At 46.9% G+C, this 27,294-nt stretch overlaps 1 protein-coding gene across 5 annotated transcripts in view; it reads left to right on the top strand.

Annotated features, from left to right (window-relative positions):
• The first annotated feature begins 4,020 nt into the window (after nucleotides 1-4,020).
• CACNB4 (calcium voltage-gated channel auxiliary subunit beta 4) overlaps nucleotides 4,021-27,294 on the top strand; it is a 90,084-nt gene continuing 66,810 nt past the window's right edge. For 4 of the 5 annotated variants that reach the window (XR_011726431.1, XR_011726432.1, XM_071746350.1 and 1 more), the window contains exons 1-2: nucleotides 4,079-4,160; nucleotides 4,259-4,342. Coding sequence is in view for 3 of the 5 variants with exons in the window: in XM_071746350.1 (XP_071602451.1) it covers nucleotides 4,152-4,160; nucleotides 4,259-4,342 (93 nt within the window). In the remaining 2 variants the exon portion in view is untranslated. Of the gene's footprint in view, nucleotides 4,161-4,258; nucleotides 4,343-27,294 lie in introns of all 5 variants that reach the window. The other variant, XM_071746352.1, reaches the window with a different exon arrangement.

The raw sequence follows: 27,294 nt of genomic DNA on the forward strand, positions 1-27,294 counted from the left end.
TTAGGTTTCTACCTGCTGTTTTATATCAGGACTCAATGGTAGACAACTTCTGCTTTTTCATATAAACTCTGACTGGTTTAACATAGAAAACTCGTGCGACTTTATAATGAGAATTTTATTGTAATATATTTGTTTCCTGGGCGTTGGGAATATCAACACTAGATAAATTTTCTTCTGGTAGGAGTTGGCAACCTGTTGTGTCTGAGTTGTAAGCAGCAGGAAGCAGCTCTTGGGTTTGTCTGTGGCATCAGCACACAGGGATGTGGCCTTGGGGACAGCCTCCCTGTGACAGTGCGTTCTCTGTTTAATTGGGTACAGAAATTACAATGTTAAAGGAAACAAAACAAAATTACAATTGTTAAAGGAAACAAAGCGACAATTGTTGCCATAGCAAGCAGACTTTTAGAAGAATGTTGTGTGTTGGGTTTGCTTCAGATTTTGTTTGTAGATGTTCATGGGCTTGTGATGCTCTTTTGAAGGCCAAGCAGGACGTGGCTGCAGCTGCAATCTCTTATAGGAATTATTTTCTGATAGGAAGGGTTTGGGATTTCTTTTTTTTTTTTTTTTTCCTTCTTTTTATCTATGCATCTTTTCTAAGAAATAACAGGCACTACTCTTGCTTACTCTGAACACTGTGATGGGTCAGTTAAATGAATGAACAAATAACTTTTTAGAATTTATGGCTCTTACCAGCTAAATTTTAAATGAAGCTGACTCAAGATGTTTTGAAATTATGAAAATGAAAAATGAAGGAAAGGAAATGGAGCTGGGGCAGGTTCTGGGCAGGCACAGGAACATCTGCTGGGTGGCCACCTGAACTTGGAATTCTGACCAAGCTTCTCCTTTGGGGCTGAAGTGGGGGAACATGTCCTGGGTGATAGATGTCTCACAGTTCTTATGGAAAATTCTCTTCAAGAGTTTGCAGTATTAGGAAGAGGGGATGTGTTTTATTGGAGTATCCACGTGGCCTCCTGTCTGCAATATGTGTGCATTGCCTTGTGTGAATAAACCAACCTTTGTTTAACAGAACCCGGGAGAAGAGTTTTCTGTTCACCCCCCAGTGCAGAATGTTCCAGAAAGGTGTAGGGCAGGAGCTCTGGGGGTGGTGTGGGAGCCCCTCCTGGGCTCAGGAGATTTTTCTGGGCTGCACTTCACCCCCAGCAGCTTTTCTGCTTGGGAACCCTCTGGAGCCTGGAGGGCAATAAGTGGTGGTGAGTGCTGGGGAAGGGAACAGTCTGACAGCAAGGGCCCAGCTCCTTCCCCACAAAGGAGGAGCTGTTGCTTCAGGCAACAAACAGACTGCTCTTTAAATTCGGTTTTATTGCACTCCTTAAGTAAGCTCCGTGGCTTTATTACAGCTGTTCATGGAGGCTGAACAAATATTCCAGAGATTTCTAGCTCCAATATAAGGATAAATCCTTGTGCTTTAAAGACACCTTCTGCTAACGCTGGGAATGCACACACCAAAAAAAAAAAAAAAAAAAGTGTGCAAGCAGCCCAAGGTACCTGAGAAGGACTTAATTGTTTTTTAGACATAACTCACTGCAATTCATCCTTTTATTTGCAGCCCTTCCAAGCTGCTGACCCCAGAGGGTTGATTTCAGGTCACTTCAGGCTGCAAAGCAAAATATCCCAAAGCCAGAGGAGCTGAGTGAATTACTGGCAAATGCTCGTTTGGGTTTCATTTATAATCTCAATCTCAGCCTCCTGCTGGAGTGAAGCAATGAGGTGTTGGTTTTCTGGGTGCTATGGGGGCTTGGGGTGTCAGCCAGGCACTGGTCACACTGAGATTGATGTGTAAAGAGAAGTACCCTTGTTAATACCCAGGTTAATGATTAAACTGAATACAAAAATAATCCACATTTAGATGACAGCTCTCATGACCCATATTCATCTTTGACAAAGAAACCAGGCTGCCTCATTTCATCCAAGGAATCAAAAAAAAAACCCTGCAGTTTGTATGGTGAGAGAGGAAGAAAGGTTTGCTGTGCTTTGGGCCTTCACCAGAGGGGTGTGTGTGTGCTCAGAGCTTTCTGGTGATGAGATCTGCTCCAAGATGAACACGTTTCTCCTCTTACTCATTCCAGTGGGAGGTGTAACGTGCCTGGAGTTCAAGCACAGGAGTGGGAAGCAGGAAATCCAGGTCCTGCTTCCAATTCTTCCCCAGATTTCCTCTTTAACTTCAAATCACTTCATCTCCTGATTTTTCTCTCTCTTTTTTTTTTTTTTTTTTTTTTTTTTTTTCCTAACCACTCTGGAACTCCTAGTGCTCCTACTGACTGGTTGTTGATCCAAGTTGATGCTGCTCTCCTCTTGGAAGTGTTGGGTGTTGGTGTGGTCAGGGTAGTTGTGGCTCAGTTTCAGCTTGAGGAGGTTAAAGCCAGCTCAGAAGGTGCCTGCAGCATCTGTGTCACAGCTCCAGCCCCCCCCCGGGGGGGATGCAGAGAGCTGGGCTGCAGCACATAGAATCACCCAGAAGGTTTAGTTTGGAAAAAAAAATAAAACAAAACCAAGCAATTTACCCATTTTTTACAGAATCCAAACCAAAAAAAAAAAACCAAAACAAAAACAAACAACAAAACCCAACCCCAACCTTGGTATCTCCAGGTGGGAGGGGGCTGGGGATTTACACCTCTGTACACCCAGCCAGGACTGGTGTCCTGAAAACAACACCCCCAAAACCTCACAAAAAACCCCCAAATCATCCAGTCCAACCTTTAACAAGATGGATACCAGTGCTGCAAAGAGAGGGGTCAGCAGGAGCAGGGGTGATTGCTGGGGGTTTGTGGAGATCAGACACCTGGATACCCCTCAGACAACCACCTCTGGAGGTTCTTCAGGAGGGGCAGAGCAGGCCTGGGCTGGAACACAAACAGGGTGGTTTCACTGAAATTCACCTCCTGGTGCTTCAGCTCTGGCCCACCTCCCACTCTCCAGCTGCAGGAGTTTCCTTCATGGAAACCTTTCCTTCGTGCTTCCCCCCTGCCACACTTTAATTTCAGCAAATACAGCTGCTTAAAGAGACTCAGCTGAAAGCAACCCCCTGCCACACTTTCATTTCAGCAAATACAGCTGCTTAAAGAGACTCAGCTGAAAGCAGCAGTGCAAGACAGAAAATTAGCTCTATCCTGGCCTAAACCATGACCCCCACCCCATGTCTGTGCCTGTCCCCAGGGTGGTGGCTGCCCCTGGTAGAATTACAGGATGGTTTGGGTTGGAAAAGAGCTTTGGGATCACCAAATCCGAGCATTCAAGAGTCCAACTCTGCAACTGCCCAAAGGGAGCTTGGAGTGAGGAGGGAAACAGGCTCTGCTCCTGAGGGATGGGATAGGAGCAGAGGGAATGGATGGAAGCTGTGCCAGGGGAGGGTCAGCCTGATGGTAGGAAATATTTTTTCCCTCAGAGGGTTGTCAGGCATTGGAATGGCCCAGGACAGTGGTGGAGTCCCCATCCCTGGAGGCATTTAAAAGGCATTTGGAGCTGGTCCTTAAGGACAGGGTTTAGTATTGACTGTGGTGTTGGCCAAAGGTTGGACTGGATGAGCTTGGAGTCTCTTCCAACCCAAACATTCTGGGATTCCCCCAGCACTGCCCCATGTCCCTCATCCCCACATCTCCAGGGCTCTGAAACCCCTCCAGGGATGATGGGGACTCCACCACAGAATCACTCTGGTTGAGAAAGAACTTCAAGGTCACCCAGTCCAACCCTTCCCCCAGCACCCCCCAACATCCCCAGGGCTCTGAAACCCCTCCAGGGATGATGGGGACTCCAGCCCTGCCCTGGGCAGCCTGGGCCAGGCCCTGACAACCCTTTCTAGGGAGAAATTCTTCCCCAGCTCCAACCTAACCCTCCCCTGGCACAACTTGAGGCCGTTCCTCTCGTCCCATCCCTTGTTCCTCGGGAGCAGAGCCCGACCCCCCTTGCTCCAGCCTCCTCTCCGGGGTTGCAGCCATCCGGAGGTTTCCCCCCCCCTCTCAGCCCGTACCTCACCCGGTGCCACCCCCGGGGGGGGTGACAGTGACAGGCGTGTCCCCGCCCGGCCCCTCCCCGCCCGCCCTCTCCCTTCGCTGTCTCCCGGCGGCAGCGGCCCAGCTGCTCCCGGAGCCGGAGAGCCGGGGCCGGGGCGGAGGCAGCCGCCGATCGGGGCCGCCATGGCCGCGGTGGGTGCCGTGTGCGGGGTCTGGGGGTTTCGGGGAGGGGGCTGCGGGTGGGTGTCGGCGACAGGAGGCTGATGTCTTGGCATCCCCCCCCGGGGCAGGTGACGAGGGGCACGGCCACTCGGCGCAGCCGGCTGAAGCGCTCCGACGGCAGCACCACCTCCACCAGCTTCATCCTGCGGCAGGTGAGGGGCTGTGGGGCGGCCGTGGGGAGGGGGCGGCGGCGGCGGTGGTGGTGGTGAGGGGAGGGTGGGTTTTGGGGTGGTTTTTTGGTGTTTTTTGGTGTTGGCCGCCGCGTTGCGGGGGTTTGGGTGCTGTGGGCAGCGCTGAAGTTGTGGGTGCTGCCGAACCGGCCCGGGGCTGAGCACGGGTCAGGGCCGGGCTGGGAACCGAGCAGCCCAGCCAGCTGCAGGGATAGGAGAGGGGCCGGGGACAAAAAAAAAGCCCAACAATCCGCCCGAAGTCACGATTTATTGCGATAAACGCGCGTGTCGTGTTTGCCTTTGGTGCTCCGGGCTGACCTCCTCCTTGTTCCCTGCAGCGCCCAGGGCAAGGAACACACTTTTGGGTTTTCCTTCAGGAATGGGAGCTGAGCTTTTTAGCCACCTTGGGCTTGAGGAGGATTTATAGAAGAAAAAAGAAAAAAAAAAAAAAAGAAAAAGAAAAAAAGACACTCGTGAAGGTGTCAAGAGCCAAATCGGTGTCTGAGGTGTGGGGCTCATCCCAGAGCCTCCCCACGGAGTTACCCGTGGGACACAGAGCAGCCTGGCCCGGCCCCCCCAGCTCCTAAAAGATGCTTCTTGGAGTAAATGTTGTTAAATTCTGGTAAAAACAAAGGAGGCAGAACACCAGCCCGTGTCCCCCCCTCTTAACTCCCCCTCTCTTCCCAGGGATAGAAATGTAAGGAAGCTCAAGGAAAAGCAGAATTGGGTCCTTGGCAGATTCAAGGACACTTGTCGTGTGGGGAAGTGTGTTTTGCTCAGGACGTGTGGAAGTTGTGAGGTTGTGTGGTTTTGTCAGAGGAGGAGGTGTGAATCACCCCACTCTTCCTGGCTTGCTGGGGTCCCATCCCCACCCCTCCATCCTGGATCAGAACCAGAGCTGTGTGGGGCTGACCCTCCCCACTGCCAGCACCAGCAGGTCGAGGTGACAGAGTCCCAGCACCAATTTCATGGTTACTGAGCTCTCAGCCATGGAAATTCGAGTTGCAGCACGGGGAGATGAACGTGAAGGTCGTTTCAGCCTCTGTCACTGCCAGGGTGGTTCAGGAGATGGTGCAGGTGGCTCTGGGCCCCTCTTGGAGACACTTATAGAACCTTCCAGCTTGGCTGAAGTCTTGTTCCAAGTGGGGGGTTTTGGGGCTGTGCTGGTGTGGGAAACCAAGGGCTTGTGTTTTAAGCAAGCAGAGGGTGATGGGGGTCACCCAGAGCACTCGGTGTCTCAAGGGAGTAAGGTGGGATTTTAAAAATCAGCCTTGGGAGAGCAGCTGTGTGCATGGCAGAGCCCCTGGTGTCAGAGGGGAGGGCATCCCAAACCTCATTCCCCTGCAGAACCTGCTGGAGCACCTCCCAAGCTCAGCACTTTCCTGCTGTCTGGTGTCCTGCCAGCACCATGGGCTGCAGCACCCCTTGGGGGCTTTGAGGAGGGTGGGAGAGGGGCTTCCTGCCCCTCCAGGGGTTACTTTACACCACATTCCATGGAATCCCAGAATCCCAGGCTGCTTTGGGTGGGAAGGGACCTTAAAGATCCCCTCACCCCTCTGCTGTGGGGCCCGTGGTGAAATTAATTGATCCTTCCCAGGAGCTGTGTGTGTCAGGTGAGAAGGGAGCAGACAAATTGCTCTCACTTTGGAAGGTGATGTTTGGGGTGTCTGAAGCAGCACAAGGTGCTCAGCAGGGTACTGAGCAGTTCCAGCCACCCACTGCTCCTCCCCTCTCCTCCTAATGAGGTTTTCCCTAATAACAGGGAAGCTCTAGGACCTTAAGTGTGAACTACAGTCCTAGGTAACATCATGGTGGTTGTTGGTATGATTAAAAACAAAAGAAACAGAAATCCTGTTACTGAAGTTTGCAGTGTGTGTCCCAAGAGGGTTTAAACCTGTTGTAGACCCCATAAGAATTGTCCAGCAGGTTCTTGCCCACCTCCTGAATCCTGAAGGCAATTTTATCCTCAGCTTCCTTTTGTGCCAGGAGAGCTTCAGGTCCCCCAAGCTCACACCTTTCACTCCATGTCTCAGAATGTTGCAGTGAGTTCTTGGTTCCAGCCCATCAGTTGGGCTGATCCAGGAGGGGAAGGATGTTGGGAGGAGCTGCTGAGTTGGCATTTTTCTCAGCTCCACAGGGTCATAAAAGTCCATGGCACTGAGTCCCCTGTGTGTCAGCAAGGGCAGAGCTGTCAATTCCAGTGTCAGCATCACTGGGATGGTCCTGGGGTGCCCTGGGGGGTGGGATGTGCCCAGGGGTGGCATGGGATGGGATGGGATGGGATGGGATGGGATGGGATGGGATGGGAGCCTCTGGCAGCAGTGGTGCTGAAGCTGTTAACCACGCTGTCTGAGCAAGGAACAGGACTACAAATTTGTTCCTCTTACGTGGCAGGTGCTGCTCAATTATATTTAAGAACCCCCTTAAGGGACAGAAGTCAATTGTAAGGCAATAAGTGGGTCAGCTGAAAACATAGGCTTGTCATCCTGCAAGATGCTGGGATAATAATTCCTTGGTGTTTTCTGCTGGGAGGTTTTGTTTCCATCACTTCTTTGGGCACAGTGTGACTTGTGAGTATATGCAGCTCGTGCTTGGGGTTTTGGTTTTTGTTGGGTTTTTTTGGTTTTGTTTTTTGACTTCAGTTTTGCTGCTGGTGATTTTTAAATTTTTGCTGGTGATTTTTTTTTTATTTCCCTGCGAAAAGTGATGTGGGGGTGGGTTGGCCAAGGTATGAGCAGGGTCTTGTAGTAAAATCTTGAAACACTCCCAGTAATCACTGGAAATCCTTCCCAGCTCGTGGCAGAGACTTCAGGTAAAGCCACCCAAGTGAACCTGTTAATTCCAAGCACTTTGAACTTAATATAAAATAACAGTTAGACACACAGTTTATTTCTGGAAGTGTTTTGCTGCTTATATTTAGAGACAGTTGAAGTTAAACTCAATTTTATTTTAAGATATAGTTACACCTAGGGTTGTATCCCAGGCAATGCTCGTGTTTCTCCCTTTTAAATATCATTTTTCCTCTGTAATATTGAGAGAAAAAGAAAAAAACCCAATCAAACCACATTTTCTGTTACTGGAACAGCTCTGAAGCTGCAGTAACTTTTAAAAAGGTGAATGTCATTCTGAGCAGAATAAAGTAAAAATCTGTAGCTGATGGGGTTTTTTTGCTGTCTGTGCTGTAAAGCAAGAAACAGAATTAGGAGAAATCAACATTTGGTCTTTGCTCCTCCATGGTGCTTGGGGGCAGCTTCAGGCACCACTCCTGAAACTTCTCAAACGTGTGTTTGATTCCTCCCTTCAGTTCTGTGGTGTTGGTTTGATTTTTTTTATTATTATTTTTTTTTCCTGGTCTTAAAGTCCTTTTCCTCAGAGTGCAGTGGGATCTCTGGAGATGCTGGGTTTGTGCCAGAGGGGGTTTTTTTGGCACACAGGGGATGCTGAGCCAGTGGTGCTCATTCCATGCCATGAAACCAGCTCCAAATCCCAGAGTGACCAAACCCTGCTCTGCAGAGGAGCAGATGAGGAGTCAGTGATTTCCCAGGATGAGCTCAACTCTGCCATGAGTCAGTAATTTCTAAAATATAACTTAACTGTCACGGAGTGTGATTGTTCCTTAGACACAGGGCTGGGGTGTTCTTTTCCTCCGTGCAGCATTCAGGAGCTGTTAATGGGGCTGAGAGGTGACTAAAAGGCTCAGCCCTTTCCCCAGAGCAGAGGAGGAGGAGGAGGTTTGCCCCTCGGTGACGTTGTTCTCACTCACTTTTCTTCTTCACCTGAGGTCCTGCCCCTGTGCTCAGCCCTGGGGAGGCCACAGCTTGAGTCCTGTGTCCAGTTCTGGGCCCCTCAGCTCACGAAGGAGATTGAGGTGCTGGAGCAGGTCCAGAGAAGAGCAAGGAGGCTGGGAAGGGATCCAGCACAAGTCCTGTGAGGAGAGGCTGAGGGAGCTGGGGGTGTTGAGGCTGGAGAAGAGGAGGCTCAGGGGAGACCTCATCACTCTCTCCAACTCCCTGAAAGGAGGTTGGAGCCAGGGGGGGGTTGGGCTCTTTTCCCAGGCAACTCTCAGCAAGACAAGAGGGCACAAGAGGTCTCAAGTTGTGCCAGGGGAGGTTGAGGTTGGACATTAGAAAGAATTTCTTTACTGAGAGGGTGCTCAGCCATTGGAATGGGCTGCCCAGGGAAGGGGTGGATTCTCCATCCCTGGAGATATTTCCAAAGAGCCTGGATGTGGCACTCAGTGCCATGGGCTGGGAACCACGGGGGGAGTGGAGCAAGGGTTGGACTTGATGAGCTCTGAGGTCCCTTCCAATCCAATTCTAGGATTCTGTGATTCTATGATTCCTGAGCTGATGCAGCAGCTGCATCTTTCCAGTTCAGCCCAGCTTAGGAAGGGCTGACTTTGTAAATCTGCATATTGAGGTGAAATCAGTGAGGTAAAACAAGGCGAGCTTGAGCTGCAATAAATCTCCCTGCAGCATCTCCCTGGGGTGGGCTCAGAGCAGCCCACAGCTTGGTTGGTTTTCTCTCCCCACTGCCATGGGGTAAATTTACAAATGGTCCCATGGGCTTTAGGAGAAATCTGAGCCCCTGGGGCTGGGTTTGCCTGGCATGGGTTGGGGAACTCTCATGGAATTGTCTTGTGCCAGCTGCTGAGAAGCCATCAGGCTGATGGGGACAGCCAGGTTGGGAAGAGGAGGTCTGAGATGGCCCTTGGTGAGGTTTGTAATGACAATTAGGAGAAATGCTGAAGGCTGTGGAACCAACCCACACTTTGTTACCATTCTGTGTGTCCCAGTGATTGATGGAAGGTGAGGTATCTGAGCAGGTTCCAACCATCAGGCTCAGTGCTCCTGCTGCTGTCTCTCCTCTCCTCTCCTCTCCATAACTTCCCATGGATTCAGTCAAGATTCCCAGGACACACAGCTGGCAGCTTTTCCAGAGGTGTTTAGTGGTGTGGTTTGGGGGGCTGATGGATTTGGGAGTGTTTGCCCCTTCCTTGTCTCTGCTGTTGGCAGCAGCTGGTGGCACGTGGCTGTCACACAGACCTTTGCACAGCTGTCACATCTGCCCTCTGGGGAGCTGCCAGGTCCCACCTGATGGTGTGGGATTGATCCTGTGCTTGGGTTCCTCCTTCACAGCTGGGAGGAGGAGGTGACTGAGGGGCAAACCTCACAGAATTGAAATAAAGTAGTAGGCAACTAAAATGGATTTTTTTTTTTGTTCTAGAACAAGGAGTAGGGAAGTTGGCTCCATTCTGCCAGTGCTCCCAGCAGACTTCTGCAAGTTTTGTTTCATCAGCAAGTGATGCTCTGTGTCTCTGTGTCACCAAGCAGCTGAACTGAGTGTTTCTCAGTGTACTCACTGAATCTCAAATTCTCTCCCCACTTAGTGTTCCGAGAAGCAGAAGAGGTTTTGATGTTTGTGTGCAAGCAAATAAGACTCATGGTTGGGTTTAGGAAGAAATAAAAAGCCCAGGGTGGCAGGTGACAGCCAAGGAGAGGGTCGGGCTCCTCGGTGTGGCTCTGATGGAGCCCTTGGTGGGGATCTCTGGAAGTCTGAGCCTTTTAGCATTCACACTTTGAAAATTTGATGTCCTCATCTTCAGCAGATGTGCTGACCGGCTTATTGTCTCCATGGCAACGAGGTTTCGTTTTTTAAAATAGCCCCAAGTCACAAAAGAGAAGTCAGATATTAATAGCAGCAGCGTAGGTATGGGTAAAAAATAGGATTTTGGCTGTTCCTCATCCAAAATTTCTAGTATTTGGGAGTTGTCTGTCTCTCTGTACACACTCCGTGGGCGTTTGTTTAAATGCTTTTTTCTGCTGTGACCTATAAAATTAATTCCCTTTATTCAAGCAGAGCTGTTACAATGGGATATTTACATGATTACAGCCACGCTTGGGATGCTGGCATCACGCCCCATGCATAATATTGAAGAGGAAACCCTGAAAAATGGATCTGTTTTGACAGTGTGCGTGGCACACATGGGTACAGCTCCAAGATTTGGGGAGCCCTGGTGCAGTTTTTGTGGGTTTGTGTCCAACCCCAGCCCTGTGCTGGGTATGGAGGAAACAGGGGAGCACATGAGACCAGGGGCTGCCACTTTGAAAAGAATATGGTAGAGACAGAAACAGCTTTTTTTTTTTTTTTTTTTTTTCCCCTAAAATCCTTCCGTCTTGGGTGACCCAGAGAGTTGGGGAAAAAGCAGTTTCCTAAGCTCCTTTCTGCTGGTTTCAGGGTTGTATGGGGAGGCCTGATGTGTGTAACTTTCCCAGTTCTGCTTGGGAAAATAGGAAAGCAAGAGCAGCAGCAGAATGAAATGTTGCTGGGAACTTCTTCAGGCACTCGTGGTGTTCAAAAGATCCTCCACTAAAGACAGCTCCTGGCTGACAGTCAAGGGCAATGAAAAGGATCAGAAGGTGATGCTGATAAGCAGTGTCAGATAATTCAACAGTTGAGAAAAGATGTCAAAAAATGTGTTTTAGAGAGTCTGGGAAGCAGCAAATGCCTCCTGCCTGGTGAATTCTGTTCTGGCTGCTTGTAGTGAGGTCTCCTGGTGCTTTGGGGTGACCTGGGGTGGGTGACAGATGGGACTTGTGTGCCCTCCCCTATCCCTTGGTCAAAACTGGAGAGGAGGGAAGCGTGGAGACCCCTCTGAGATGGCCCTGTCCCTGCAAGCCAGCTGGGATGGACACAAATAAAGTGTATTTCTGGTGCTACCTATGTGGTGGCTTCTGCAAAGGTGAAGTTCCCCTGGGGCTGTCAGGGTTTTGGTGTTCCTGAAGCTCCCTCCTTGGCTGCCACTGATCCCACACCCACCTCAGGGGCTTCTGATTTTTTTATTTTTTTTTAATTTATTTATTATTATTTATTTATTATTATTTATTTATTGCAGGTGGGTTTTTCGTGAGATCCAGGCTGTAAAGTGTTAAATGGGGTCAGACTTGATGATCTCTTGAGGTCCCTTCCAACCCCAACATTCTGTGATTTCTCTTCAAGTTCAAGGGTAAAAATACATCTTGGTAGTTCCACTCCAGTCCCTTCCCCTCTCAGTAATAAACCCTCTTTGCACTCTGCTTTCTTGACACTTTTTAGGATGAACAGCACGTTTTGGGGGGAAATTTTTTTTTCTTTTCTTCCTAAATAAGGGATTCAGTGCCCTTAGGTAAGAGTCTCTGCTCAGTTCTGGCTCCTGGTGGTTTGTCTTGCTTGGCTCTGGGTCTGCCATCTTCTCTTGCACACCCTGAGCAATATTCTGGCTGGAAGCTCCATCTGGGTTGATTTGCACTCTGGTTCTGCTGTCAGTGGGATTTTTACGAGGGTGACTTCTATGTCACTTTTCCAGTTATCCGTGGGGACAGCAGGGACTGTCCCTGTGCCTCAGGATTTCTGTAGGGCAGCACACTTAATGTGTTTTGATGTCCCTGGCAAGCTTTAGCTTCCTGATCCAGTTTCAGGTCAGCATTCTGAAGTCTCCTCTTTCTTTGGAAGTCAAAATTGTCCTTTTACTGGGATAACCTGCTACTTCCTACCCAGTGCTGCACCATTAACTTTGCCTGTTCCACCTGTAGGAAGTTTTCCAGGGATTTATTCCCTGGTAGGAACACGCAGTGAGCTGCAGCCAGATTCCTGTTGGAATTTTCCTGGGAAAAACACATCCTGCTGAAGGGCTCCTCCTGCAGTGCTTCTCTTTCAGCTGAAGTTTTAGAAGGCTGCACTTTGGGGCAAAATACTGGGTTTGCTCTATGGCAGGGGGACAAAAAATGAGTTCTTTATTCTTTTAAGGGACATCACATGGGGCATCTCCTGGCTGAGAACAACCGAGGACAAGATGTGGTGACATAGGTAGGAGGTGGCATCTGGGCATCTGTGTTAGACCCTGACAGCCTCACAGAGTGACCTGAAACCACCTGAATTTAAGCAGGAAAATCCCATCCCATGTGAGGAAATAAAACCCTAGGTTAAGGTCCTGACTTACAACTTCAGTAAGTCTTGGTAACTACAGGGTTCTGTGTCTCTTTCCAAAGAGAAAAGTAGGTTGCTGGATGGTTTTCCAAAGAAATTATAACTTTGGTTGGATTTTGCTTGCCCAAACTCTTGAGGTGAGATGTGTTCTTCATTCCTACCTTGTGGGTTCAGTGGTGCCTTGTCCTGCTGCAGATCTTGGTGACAACAGGCACAGCACACATGCAGGTTGTACTCCAACTTTTGTGAAGTGTTTTTGGGGCCTTTTATGCCAAAGGCACAACGTTCAGGAGTGGAAAGTTTTATGCTAGGAACGAACTGAAATAAAACTCTGCAGAAATGGGGCTGCAGGTTCTGCTGAAGCATCTCCAGGTGCCATGGCCACTTCTGGGGGGTCGTGCTTAGAAATGGAAGATGTCTCTGGAAAAAATGCAGCAGGAAAGTGGGGACACAGACATGGAGCTGCCTTTTTGTGGTCCCCAACCCCCCCGGGGTCTCCATGGCAGAGCTCTGGGCAGCTCCTGAGCCACAGGTGATGGGGACTGAAAGGAAACCTGGTCCAGGCTCAGTTCTTCCTGCAGCCTGGCGGGCCTGAGGTGCTGTGCCTGGAGGGGTCTTTATCCCTTAGGTGATCTCTTCTTAGCAATTTAACTGATTTTCCCCTTAGGAGGCATTTCATAAGCTGCTGGGTTGGGGTTTTTTCCCTTTCCTTTATTCATCTTAGAGTGATAAAAAAGATTTGCATGAATTATTTTATATGGACTTCAACTCTTGAAGGGAAGATGCAGAGGGAGAAAAAACCCAGAAAGACAACTGTTGCTCTTTGTATCACCCTTTTTGCAATTCTCTTTTTTTCCTTTTTTCTTTTCTTTCTTTTTTTTTTTCTCCTTTTTTTTTTTTTTTCCTTTTTTTTCTCCTTTTTTTTTTTTTTTTCCAGCAAATGCACCTGTGAATTCTCAATCTTCATGCTGAGCCCCCCAAACACCAACTTCAAGGAGAGGAGACTGATTAGGAAAAGCTGCTTTATTTTCAGCCCTATTGAGTTAGGAGATAGACAGCATTTGCTATCAAACAGATGAGTCTCAGAGCCCCAGAGTACATAAAAAGAAAAAATAATTTAAAAAAAAAATCATTAAGTAAGCATTGCCAAGCAGAGCACACCCATCTGTCTGCCTGGGTGTCCAGGCCCTCCTTCTCCTGGGCTTTCTGAGGAGCTTGGTTCTCATGGCAAATGCTGCAAAACTCTTCTGCAGGCTGCTCCTCTCTTCTGAGGAAGGTACAGAGAGCAGAGGAGTGGAGTTTCCCTCCTCCAGCATCATCTCCTGCTCTTACATTGGTGTCCTCTGGTCAGCTACCAAAGAATTACTCCTTGGTGCAAGCTCTGTTTGTGTTGCAAGTGCCACAGGAGAAATACTAAGGAGATGAGGAGACATGATAGTGATAATAAAGATAATTATCATAATGATAATAAAGATAATAATAAAGATGATAATAAAGATAATAAAGATAAAGACAAAGATAAAGATAATAATAATAATAGTAATAGTAATATAATAATAATAATAATAATAATAATAATAATAATAATAATAATAATAATGAAGGAGAAATAATACACCTTGTATGTCCTTCTCACCCCTTGAGCAGCTGCTTGCTGAAAACAGAACAGGGTTCATCTTCTCTTTTCCCCACCTTTGCTCAGAGGAGATGCTGGGGACTTTCCCATCTCTTCACTCAGATGGTGATTGCTCCTCACAAAGCTTTTATTCTGTGTCTCAGGTTTGTGGGGGGTTTGGTCTCCTTCAAAGCACAGGTGGGGTTATTTTTCTTCATGTGTTGCACTTGAGGATTTTTCTCCTCTAAAGCATTCAGAGGTAATTGAGCAGCTTCCACCCCCCCGGGACAAATGGGATATTTTAAACTTCTGCATAATCTTGTGCTTTGGGCCCCCTCTGAGATCAGTGCAGGTGGCTTAGAAAGGTTTCTGTGGCTGTGAAAATGGAGTGACTGAGCACCAGAACCCAGCACCAGAACCCAGCACCAGAACCCAGCACCTTGCCCACTCCTCTGGACCACAGCCGTGTGTCCCACGGGCAATTCTGTCACCTGTGAATCCTTCCCCTTCCCCTTGGGCTGTGTCTGGGGTTGTTAAATGAGAGGTTACCACTTCCAGGCAGGAGAAACAGAAGTGTGATGAATTACAAGCTGGTGTAATTTATGCAGAAGCAGTGTGGGGGAAACTGCAGCCCACTCTTGTTCCACATAAATTATGCATGTACCTCCTTCAAAATAGCTGCAGAGGGTGTGCAGATTTTTTTCTTTGGCTAATGAATCATGCCCTGAATTTCTACAGTACATACATTGACTCAAATGTCTCCCTTTTGCCCCACCTTTATTTTTAGACCATCTGTAAACTTGTGCTGAACACGCAGTTCTGGATGGTTCTTTATTTTCCTTGCAGTGGGCTTGGAAGACCCTGCTTTGAAAAAAGGGGCTCCTCACTTTACTTCTTCTCCCAGCATCCTCCCAGGTGACTGTTTGCATCTGATGCTTTGGAGATCTCTGAAGGGATCCCTGGGAAGGGAATAAATGTGGTCTGGGGATGAGGCAGAGCCTGCCCTTGGGTGCTGTCACCTTCCTGCAGACCTCAGCTCAGACAGCTTGGGAGATGTCATCTTCAGGGCCAGGTTGTGGCCAACACGAATGGAGAAGCTGCAAACAATTCATGAAGAAAGCAAAGTATGATGCCACCCACCATATATATTTATATATATACACACACACATATATATATATATAGAAATATTATAGTCTGGTCATAAAGCTTCATGTATCCTGAGCCTCTTAGCCATGAGTGGTAACTGGGGAGCAGCAGGATGGGGGTCTTGGTCTTTTCCTTCTCCTCAGTTGCAGAGCTGGAAAAGGAATTTTGGAAGGGCTTTGGGGAGGATTTGGAAGGTGAGGAATGGTTGTGTGGAACAGCTTGGGACCTAAACTCAGCTTGCTGCAAGGACACAGAATGTTGTGGGAAGACCAAGCCAAAGAGGGAGGTGTAATCCTGGGCTGAGCAGGGTGTGTGGAGCAGGAGGCAAGGCTGGGCACAGGGCTTTGGTGTGGGGACTCTGGGGACACACATGGATGCAGAAAAAGCACTTTCAGGATGCTGAGGAGAGGTGGGTTTTATTGTCATGTGGGGTGTATATAGTTGGTCTCGTGTGCTTCCTCAAAGCTTTTTCTGTGTTTTGGTTTTTTCCCTGCTTTATGGTTTGCTTTTTCTTTTTTTGAACACAATTTTTTCTCTGCCTTTGATGTGCCAAGCAGTGACTGAGTGTTTGGGGCCACATCTCCCTTGCCTCTGTCCTGCTCTTGGTGAAGCCAGGGAGGGTTCTTTGTGCTGAGGCAGTAATGCTGCAGGAGTTGATGTGTTCCCTTGCTGCCACAGTCAGTAAGGTTTGCTGCCCTCACACCTCTATGGAATTAATGCAGAAAAAAAAAAAAAAAAATTGTGGGAATGGCACCAACACCAGTTTGGTTCCCAAGAGAAAAATGAAACCTGGTTGTCCCTGGGGGGAGTTTTGTGTGACAGCAGCTGGCTGGTCCTGTTCCAGAAGGGATGGGGTTAAAAGGAGAAGCAGTTTTCAGAGTGTTTGCAGAATGTTTTAGGTGGGAAGAGACCTCCAAGATCGTCCAGTCCAGCCTTTGGTTAACACCAGGTATTTTGATACAGTCTGAACTTCTGGCACTGGGCTGCCAAACTCTCCTGTGGCTGCTCAGTGATGAAGCAGTGGTTGGGCTTGCAGCTTTTCTTTCAGAGGCTCCATGGGGATGGATAACCCTCCCTTTTCCTGGACACTGAGAATCATTTTATCTCTTGGAGCTGTTTCAGGTAGGGAACTCCTTGCCACAGGGTGCTGTGGATGCAAAAAAAAACCCCCAACAAACAACCCAACCAAAATAAATCAGATCCAAAAGGAAGTGGACAAACCAGGAGAGAAATCTTTTTGCAGGCTGTCAGCTCCTGGCTCTGGGATGGAGCCAAAGCCCTGGTGCTCAGAGGTGTGCTTGCCCCTCCCTGGAAGGCACTGGTACCAGTACAGGCAGGGGACTGGGACAGGCAGGTCCATGGCAGAGCCAGCCCTGTCTTTGTCACAGAAGAGCTGAAGTTCAGCATTTATTTCTACTGCTAACCAGCATTTAGAGAGCCTCGTGTTAACTCACAGCATTCATTCCGTGGGGTTTTTGGAGTTCAGCTAAATACAGCTTGTAGAGATGGATAAAATTACTGTACACAGCAGTTTCAAGCCATATTTTATTTTTTTCCCCTCACTCAGCTCCATTATTAGAACACTTACTTGTATTTTAATACAAAGGGAGAGCAGGATGCACTGCAGAGGTGGTGCCTGGCTCACCCTTGTCCCTGGAACCCTGCCCCTGATTAGCTCTGCTGCCTTCCCCTCCGTGCTGGTGTTTTGTGGGAGGAAAAATGTTACCTTTTATCCCTAAAAAGCAACTTCTCGGGGTTGAACAAGCTTGCATTATTCCTATGGAAACAAAATGCTGGGCAAAGAAAACAAAACAAAACAAAAATAATCTTACAAAACATCATTGGAAATTGGTGACCATCTGGAGGGCAAAGTTGTGCAGGTGATGGTTTTAAACTAAAAGAAGGAGATTCAGACTAGATATAAGGAATTTTTTATGCTGTGGGTGGTGAAACCCTCACCCAGGATGCCCAGGGAGGTGTTAGAACCATTCCAGGCCAGGCTGGATGGGGCTCTGAGCATCCTGGGCTGGTTGCAGATGTCCCTGCTCATCCTGGATGGCTGTGAAAGGTCCCTGCAACCCAGCCCAGCCTGGGACATCCTGGCTGTGTGTTCACCAAGACTGCTGCACCTTCACCAGCACCTTCCAGGGGGTCCTCTGCACCAGGGGTGGCACTTGGGGACCAGGGACACCTCTGGAGCTCTGCACCCAGTGGTGGCAACTCCTCTCCTGGGACTCAACATCCCTGGCCTTGTTTCTTCCCATGCTGGATTTGCCACTGGGTGGGGTGTTTTGGTTGGTTGGGTTTTTTTTCCTGGCTGCAGCATAATTATTGGGATGGTTTGACCCCAGATCCAGTGGCATCCATCTGATCCACCAGCCAGGCTTGGAAGCCTGGAGGTCCAGCTTCCTTTTATGAGGCTTTGACACTCCTAATAGCCCTTGGCACTCCTTTTACACCTGGTTACCATCTGCTGGAAGGTGTTGATGCTCTTGTCCCTACCCAACCAGTTTACCCCAGCAGTGGGGGGGTTGTGGTTAGAGGGGGCAGGAACCATCAGGGTCTGCTCTGCCTGGAGGGAGGTGGGCACAGATGACCTTGCAGGAACAGCAGTCTTCTAAAATGTGAGGTTTGGGCAGAAAAAAAAAACCCCAAAACAAACTGTGTCTTCCCTTGTAATGGGAGGTAGAACCATTTGGGTGGTTGGGGCAGAATTGTAGGGTGAAGGCTGGGGGGATGCTGCTGGCTTGCAGGTGGCACAGCCCTCATGTTCCCATCCTCCAACCCTCCCTACTCAGAGCTAAGGTGAAAAGCTGAGTGGGAACAGCTGGGCTGTTGCCTGAAACCCCACTATATTCTGATTGAGGCTTCAGCAGTGCTTTTTATTGGTTTTTTTGGTGGTTTTGTGTTGTTGCTGCTCTGCATCTCTGCGTGGTGGGAAGCAGATGGGGCTGGAACTGCAGCTCCTCACCCAGGTCCTGTGTTGGGGGGGCAGTCACTTGGTACTGGTGCTGGCTTGGGGTTTTTTTGGTAGCCCTTCCACCCCAGTGCTGTCAGTCCAGGTGTTTTGTAAGGAGAGATAACCCTGAATTTAATGGGATTGAAGGATCTGATCATAGGAAAAGCAGGAACAGCGTTTCAGAGTTTTACATCTGCTTATACTGAAAGTCACCCGTTGCTGCACTTCATACATTTTTAAAGTCTTTCTGGGTATTTCAGGAAAAATTAACCTGGCAAGTCCTGGTTCATCTGGTGAGGAGTTTGTGATGGATAAATGTGAATAAAAGCACTGGGGGAATTGTCTCACTGTGATCCCCTGGAGTGCTACAGGCTGGGCACAGAGTGGCTGAGAGCAGCCAGGCAGAGAGGGACCTGGGAGTCTGGATTGCCAGGAAGGTGACCATGAGCCAGCAGTGTGCCCAGGTGGCCAAGAAGGCCAATGGCATCCTGGCCTGTATCAGGAACAGCGTGGCCAGCAGGTCCAGGGAAGGGATTCTGCCCCTGTGCTCAGCCCTGGGGAGGCCACAGCTTGAGTCCTGTGTCCAGTTCTGGGCCCCTCAGCTCAGGAAGGAGATTGAGGTGCTGGAGCAGGTCCAGAGAAGAGCAAGGAGGCTGTGAAGGGATCCAGCACAAGTCCTGTGAGGAGAGGCTGAGGGAGCTGGGGGTGTTGAGGCTGGAGAAGAGGAGGCTCAGGGGAGACCTCATCACTCTCTCCAACTCCCTGAAAGGAGGTTGGAGCCAGGGGGGGGTTGGGCTCTTTTCCCAGGCAACTCTCAGCAAGACAAGAGGGCACAAGAGGTCTCAAGTTGTGCCAGGGGAGGTTTAGGTTGGACATGAGAAAGAATTTCTTTCTGGAGAGGGTGCTCAGGCATTGGAATGGGCTGCCCAGGGAAGGGGTGGATTCTCCATCCCTGGAGATATTTCAAAAGAGCCTGGATGTGGCACTCAGTGCCATGGGCTGGGAACCACGGGGGGAGTGGAGCAAGGGTTGGACTTGATGACCTCTGAGCTCCCTTCCAACCCAGCCCATTCTGTGATTCTGTGATTCTGTGATTCTATACCAAGCCACGGGTCCATTTCTTGATAATCTCAGATGAAGTTATATAAGAATCCTTGCCCAGCAGCGGCACGCAGGGCATGTGCCGGGTGTTCTCCGGCAGTTCTTGGGTAAAACCCTGCAGTTCTGGTGAAACCCACAGGATGGAGATGTTGCTTCAGCGCTCCCGCCCTCCGGCACCGAACTGGAGCCCTCATCCCAGTCGCGGGAGGAGTTTAAATCTGCTCTTTTATTTTATTTATTCCTCGAGTTCTGCAGCCAGGAGCTGGGCTCAGGCACCAGCCCAATATAATCCATTTCCAGAGAGTTTCTGGGGAGGATTTTGGGGGGTGCTGGGTGTCTGGGTTATCTCCAGGGGGAGGAAGGAGCTGGCTGGAGCTGCTCCCAGGAATTCCCGGTGTCTGGAGCCCGGGTGGGAAAGATGTTAAGTTCTTCCTCCGGCTTTGAATTGACATTTTGGGGGTGTTGACCTTGCTGGATGCTCCGGAGAGAACGTTTCCAAACCACAAAGAATTTGTTCACTTCTGAAATGCAATTATTTCCCCTCCTGGGGAGCCAGCCCTGCAGGGCAGGGGCAGCTCTGACTTCTGGGCAGGATTCGCAGCATTTTGGGGCTGCAATTACCCCAAACCAAACCTAACCAAACCCCCCACGCGGCCCCAAAACTGCTCCCTCATGGCCATCTGCATGCCCTAAAATGTTCCTTCCTGGCCATCTACAGGAGAAACCCTCAGCTTTGCCAAGGCAGGTTCTGGCTGTCCTCACACAGACCTCCTCAGCTATTTATATTTATATTTATATTTATATTTATATTTATATTTATATTTATATTTATATTTATATTTATATTATTTATTTTTATTATTTTAATACTATTTTATATGTATTTTTAAATTTTATTTTATATTCTATATAAAATGGGGGCCGGGGAGCAGCTCTTGGTGTGTTTAGGGCTGGGATGTGCTCAGATTTATTAACTGTAAGCTCCTGATTTTTCTTCCAGGTTAAATTGGGGGCAAAAAAAAGTGGTCAAGACAGCCAGATTTGCTATTATTATTATTATTATTATTATTATTATTATTATTATTATTATTATTATTATTACTATTAACTGTAAGCTCCTGATTTTTCTTCCAGGTTAAACTGGGGGGAAAAAAAAGTGGTCAAGACAGCCAGATTTGCTATTATTATTATTATTATTATTATTATTATTATTATTATTACTATTATTACTATTATTACTATTATTACTATTATTATTACTATTAACTGTAAGCTCCTGGTTTTTCTTCCAGGTTAAATTGGGCAAAAAAAAAAGTGGTCAAGACAGCCAGATTTGCTGCTATTATTATTATTATTATTATTATTATTATTATTATTATTATTATTATTATTATTATTATTATTATTATTAACTGGAGGCTCCTGATTTTTCTTCCAGGTTAAATTGGGGGCAAAAAAAAGTGGTCAAGACAGCCAGATTTGCTATTATTATTATTATTTTTAAATTATATTTTTATTTTTATTATTATTATTTTTATTTTATTGTTTTGATTTGTTTTTTAACTCTCAGGCTTGCTTGGCTGTGGACAGAGCACATGGGAACCAGCAGAGGAACAATTCTCATGAGTTTTTCTGTGTGGTGACTTTCTAGCTCTCTGGTGAAGCACCCAAACCCCTGCCCTCTCTGTGCCAGGCTGTGGCGCGGCCTCGAAGCTCAGAGCTCAAACTCAGTGATTTGGTGCTTTGGGCACCAAACGAGTCCTTTCAATAAAAAATTATCCTGCTGGGAATTCCTGAGCTTCCCAGGTGGGTGTTGGGAGGGTTTCAGGGCATCTGCTGGGAGCGTGGGGTGGGAATATCTGCTCTGTGCCTCTTGGACTGGGAGAACTGGGCAGACTGTGCTGCCATTCAGAGAGACTTAGAGAGGCTGGAGAGTTGGGCAGGGAGAAACATGATGAAATTCAACAAGGGGAAGTGTAGAGTTTTGCATTTGGGGAAGAACAACACGATGTCCCAGTATAGGTTGGGGGCTGAGCTGCTGGAGAGCAGTGGAGGTGAAAGAGACCTGGGGGTCCTGGTAGACAAGAAGATGCCCATGAGCCAGCAATGTGCCCTTGTGGCCAAGAAGGCCAATGGCATCCTGGGGTGCATTAGAAAGGGGGTGGTTAGTAGGTCAAGAGAGGTTCTCCTCCCCCTCTATTCTGCATTGGTGAGGCCACACCTGGAGTATTGTGTCCAGTTCTGGGCCCCTCAGTTCAAGAAGGACAGGGAAGTGCTTGAAAGAGTCCAGTGCAGAGCTACTGAGATGATTAAGGGAGTGGAACATCTCCCTTATGAGGAAAGGCTGAGGGAGCTGGGTCTCTTTAGTTTGGAGAAAAGGAGACTGAGGGGTGACCTCATCAATGTTTTCAAATATGTAAGGGGTGAGTGTCAGGGAGATGGAGTTAGGCTTTTCTCAGTGGTGACCAGTGATAGGACAAGGGGTAATGGGTGTAAATTGGAGCATAGGAGGTTCAAGTTGAATATCAGAAAGAATTTTTTTACTGTAAGGGTGACAGAGCCCTGGAACAGGCTGCCCAGGGGGGTTGTGGAGTCTCCTTCACTGGAGACATTCAAAACCCACCTGGACACGTTCCTAGGGGATGGACTCTAGGGGGCCCTGCTCTGGCAGGGGGGGTTGGACTGGATGAGCTTTCCAGGTCCCTTCCAACCCCTAGGATTCTATGATTCTATGATTCTATGATTCTATGATTCTATGATTCTATGATTGACTGGGGAGCGGCTCAGAGCTGGCTCGCCCTGTGCTTTTGCAGTTGGTTGGTTTTGCAGTTTTTTTGGTTGATGTGCAGTTTTTTTGGTTGATGTGCAGTTTTTTTGGTTGATGTGCAGTTTTTTTGGTTGATGTGCAGATCTCTCTGCCTCTCCTCCCCAGGCGTTGGAAGGGGGCAGAGAAAATCTTGAGGATGCTGTGAGGATGGGAGAGTTTTGAGTCAGTGCCAAACACCCCCACGCACCTGTGGTGTTCAGGCTCCCTGGTTCTAAATGATCCCAACTGCTTGAACTCCTCACGTTCTGTGATGGCTCCTTCATTAAATCCTGAGCTTCGTGGCAGCTCCAGCTCCTGAGTGGATCTGGTAGCAGTGGTGAGACAGGACGGGGCCGTTTGCACGGAATTATGCAGCGATTGTGACGACACAAATTCAGTCCAGATTTTGCCAGTTGCCGTGGTAACCTGCAGCCGAAATAGCAGCAGAAGACCACTTAGGATGAGAAAAACAGGGTTTTGGGGCCTTGTTAACTGATGCACGCTATAGGTTTTGAGAAAGAAGCCCTTAAAACGGAGGCGCTTCCCTTCTTAATTGCAGTTGTGTTGAGCCACTGTGAATCCTCCTAGGAAAACCTCATCTTGCTGGGAGCATCTCTGGCAGAGCAGCTAAAAGAGAATAAAGTAATAACCTTTTGCTTTGCAGAACACGTGCAATATAATATATATTTTTTTTTTATTATTATTATTTATTTTTTTTTTACTTTTCTGACTAACAGCAATTAGTAAGGGAGGACAAGTGGCTGTTCCAGGCAGAATTCCCAGGTTAGCAAGACAACCTATTTTTAGGTGCATCTTGAAGGCACAGCTATTAAGTTCAATGCTCTGCTTCCTGCAGCTCCAGTTTATAGCTCTGGACTCGGGTGAAACTTGAGCTGGATGATCAATGGGGCAAAAAGGCTCTGGGGCAGGTGTCATCTGCCAGGGTTTGGTGACTCCAAGGATTTAGGAATGGAGAACTGACTCCCAGAAATAAAGTTGTTACTGAAGTGGCTGGTTTGGGTTGACTTCAGACCGGTGTGTATGGTGTAGATTTGGCTTAAAGTGGCTTTTGAAGTGGTTTGCAGCTGTGATTTTTTCCCAGCTGTGTTGGCCAGAAGCTTTTGCATTAAAGCTGAGATTTTTTTTTTTTTTTTTTTTCCTTTTTGCAGTATTCTTCTCTCTCCAGAAACTGAGGTGTTGAAGGAAAGCCTTTGCTGTTATAGCACTCGTGGTAAAACTGAAAGGCTTTCTCACCCTGTGAATATTTTACTCATCACTGGGGTACCAGTGGGAGCTTTATGCCAGGAGTCACAGCCCAGTGTAACTGTGGAGGAAGGAACTGGGGCATCCTGATGATGTCTGGGTGGCTTTTGGATGCAAAGCAGGAGCCAGCAGAGCCTGGTGTGCCCTGCAGGAGCACTGGTGGTGGGGGTGGCTCTGATGTGGGGCTTTGGGGGCTGCCAGCCCAGGAGGTGATGCTGAAACCTCCTCCCATGATGGGTCACAGGTTCCTGTGGTGGAGAGGCAGGCAGAGCATGGGGAGAACCCATAAATAACCATGGTTTTCATGCTCTGAAAATGCTAAGGGTCTCCCCTGGCAAGGAGCCCTCTGTAAGAGATGGGGCTCTTTGAGGTGGTGTTAGAGGAGGGGGCTGGGGGAGCCAGGGCTGGTCAGAGCACTCAGCCTGAGCCCTGGGAGGAAGGGAGCCAGGATGACCCAGGGCTTCCCAGTAGGTGGTGGAAAAGTTAAATTGTTCCAGAGGAGGAGAAGAGGAAGGGTAGGATTTCACTGATGGCTGCAGAAGATTAATTTAGTGGGTGCATGCTTGTGCATTTTATTTATCTGCCTGTTTGTGATCAGTGAAGCAGAAGAGGAATGCATTCTCTCTTTCCTGTCCTGTAGTTATTTTATTTTGTTTTATTTTATTTTATTTTATTTTATTTTATTTTATTTTATTTTATTTTATTTTATTTTATTTTATTTTATTTTGTTTTGTTTTGTTTTATTTTGTTTTATTTTGTTTTATTTTATTTTATTTTATTTTATTTTTTATTTTTTATTTTATTTTATTTTATTTATTTTATTATTTTATTTTATTTTATTTTTTATTTTATTTTTTATTTTATTTTATTTATTTTATTTTATTTTATTATTTTATTTTATTTTATTTTATTTATTTTATTTTATTTTACTTTATTTTATTTTATTTTATTTATTTTATTTTACTTTATTTTATTTTATTTTATTATTTTATTTTATTTTATTTTATTTTATTTTATTTTATTTTATTTTATTTTATTTATTTTATTTTATTTTACTTTATTTTATTTTATTTTATTTTATTTTATTTTATTTTATTTTATTTTATTTATTTTATTTTATTTTACTTTATTTTATTTTATTTTATTTTATTTTATTTTATTTTGTTTTGTTTTACTTTGTTTTATTTTATTTTATTATTTTATTTTATTTTATTTTATTTTATTTATTTTATTTTACTTTATTTTATTTTATTTTTTATTTTATTTTATTTTATTTTATTTTATTTTATTTTATTTTATTTTATTTTATTTTATTTTATTTTATTTATTTTATTTTATTTTACTTTATTTTATATTTTATTTTATTTTATTTTATTTTATTTTATTTTATTTTATTTTATTATTTGCCAGCACACTCCCCAGCAGCACAGGGAGTGGGATCTCTGCACCGTTCTTCTGGAGGCAATGGATGCCCAGAAAACACTCAGGGAGGTGGGGGATGGAATTGCCATCCATGAAGCCTTTTAAAAAGTCACTTTTTCATCACATCTGGCAGGCTTGAAACTCAGGTTCAGGGCATGTTTTCACTCTGCCCGAAGCACTGCTGGGGAAGCTGTGGGGCTGCACCTCTCACCTCACTGAGCCCACATGGTGCTTTTCAGCTGAAGAGATCCTTGCCGTGCTTTTCCTCCCTTGGGTTTGCTGGATAAAGGGTGATAAATGGTAAAGGGCAAGCAGAAAGCTGCTTTTCCCACCACACACTTCGTGTGGTGCCATTTCCTCATCCTATTTTCAGTGATTTCTAATAGCAAAAGCAAGATAGCAATTTAGTGTTCTCACAACGACCACAGCTTTTAATTTCTTTTTTTTTTTTTTTTTTTTCCTTTTTTTTTTTTAATGGGTTGCTGGACCAAACCCAGCCCCTAGGCTGGTGAGCAAAGGGTTTGTCTTGCTGAGGGCTCTATCAGAAATGCTGAAAATCAGAGAGTCCAGATGTCCAGAGCTGGTAACTGCTGTTCCTACCAGTGACTGACACTTGTTCCAGGTGATTCTGGGTTGGACTTCAAGTCTCAGCAGAGACCAAAGGCAATTTGTTTAAAACAAGAGATGGCACAGGATGTGTGAGGTATACCTCAGAGGGCTGGAATGGGCTTTTCAACTCATTAAATGTATTTAAGTGGCTTATCAATTAAGCCTGTACTGTAAACTACCTGTGCAGGTGCTGCTGGCATTTGGCAACACTTCTGGGCTGCTCGCTCTTGGGGTTGGCAAACTCTGCTTCTGAGGCTTGCTACAGCAAGAGCTTTTTCTGGAAACAGCTTCCCAGTTTCCTGAAACTCTCAGCTTAGGCTGCATTGTGGATTTTGGCAGCATGGAGAAAAGTTCTGGGAGCTGGTGTCTGGGAGCAGGTGTTGAACCACCCCATGGATGCCCTGGGCTGATGTCTGGGAGCTTTGGTTGTGTGAAACCAGAGACCTGGGAAGTCTGGACCTGGATGCAGCAGGGCATCTTCAGAGCTTTTTGAGGCTCTGGATAAAAAATTCTCATTACAGTCTAAAAGCCCTTCAGTTCCTTGGGCAGGTGCTGTCACACTGCCTGTCAGGACAGAGGGCTAAGTGAAAGAGATCTCAGCAGGTTATGAATGTGGGCAGAAAATAAAATCCCAGTCAGCTGCAAAACTGGAGGCTGAAGGACACTCATCTTTAACAGGGTGTGTGACCTGAAAGCAAGGCCTGAAGTCATCTCACAGAGGTGAGCATATAACGTGCATTATGCCCCTCAGAAAGATGTCTTTTGTTACAGCCTGAAAGTGCCATTTTAATGCTCTAAATCTTGTCTCTTTATTCAAATAATTAGAAAACCAGGGCAAGTTTCAGTGGCATTTTGACGAGTGAGCTGCCAAGGCAATGCTGAGGGAAAAACCATCTTCAGTAACCTTTGCTCAGGTACTTTAAAATTAATGACAGCAAAAATCAGAAGATAAAAGTCTCTGAAGTGAGCTCCCTCATGTAGCTGTCAGCAGCATTTTAATGGTGAGGATGATCAAACCTCTGGAGCAAAGGGAAGCTGGGGAGTGTCCTCTCCTTGGTGTCTTCAAATTGAGACCAAATGTCTTCCCAGGAACTGCTCTTCACCCAGCATAAACTATTGTCCTAACACACATTTTTTGGTCTCAGTTCAGGTGTGTAGGGGAAGTTCTTTGGTCTGTGAAGTAGAGGAGGTCAAACACAATCAGTGTCTCCTCTGAAGTTCTGGGTGACTCCTCTGGCTTGGTGAGGCTGCTGTTGGGCAGGCAGCATGTCCCCACCTGGGGGCTTGGAACGTGGCTGTGTTTCCAGATTCACACTCCAGATGTGAAGGAAACCCCTCCACTGATACAGTGCCAAGGAGAATTTGAAGGATAAAATGGGAAAAAATCAAGTGTGGCTATTTCCTCCCACAGATTTGCTCCATGTCCCCCGAATTCTCCTTCAGATGAGGTCAACAGAAGTGAGTTGAGAGCATCCCAGTACCAGCTAGGTTTGGAAAGTCACCCTAAACCTACAGGTTTCCAAATTTCTGGCTGTACAAGTTATGCTGGAGATTAATGAATCCTTGTACATAAGCTCCATGTGCAGAACACAACTCCCTAATCTTACTCTGCTATTTTTATTCTGCTGAACCAAGAGGTGGCAGCAGTTTTCACTGCTGAGGTTTGACATCTTTCCCTCTAGTATGATATTTAATAACAAGATTGAGGGTAGCGATGTCTTGATCTTATTTCCATTCCAGACTGGGATAAAACCACTTTTCTATCATTGCACCAGTGCATCCTAAAAGAATACTTGCAGGTTTCTGGTCCAGAGCTGAAAGGTTGGGTTACTTTTGGCTGCAGAGGGGCAGAGCTGCAGAAAGTCATCACTGTGTCTGAATAGAGTAGATAGGAGACCAAGCTCATCTCCTGTCCAGCACAGCAGCTCATGGCAGATATTTTTGGAGAATAAAATGCAGTGAAAAACAGGTTCTGAATCAACAATATCAGGTCTCTTCCTAGCCCTGTCCCTGCCAAGGGACCAAACCTGAAAGCAAAGCTTAAC

Source organism: Heliangelus exortis, chromosome 6, assembly GCF_036169615.1.
Source record: "Heliangelus exortis chromosome 6, bHelExo1.hap1, whole genome shotgun sequence".
In the NCBI taxonomy this organism is placed as follows: Eukaryota; Metazoa; Chordata; class Aves; order Apodiformes; family Trochilidae; genus Heliangelus; species Heliangelus exortis.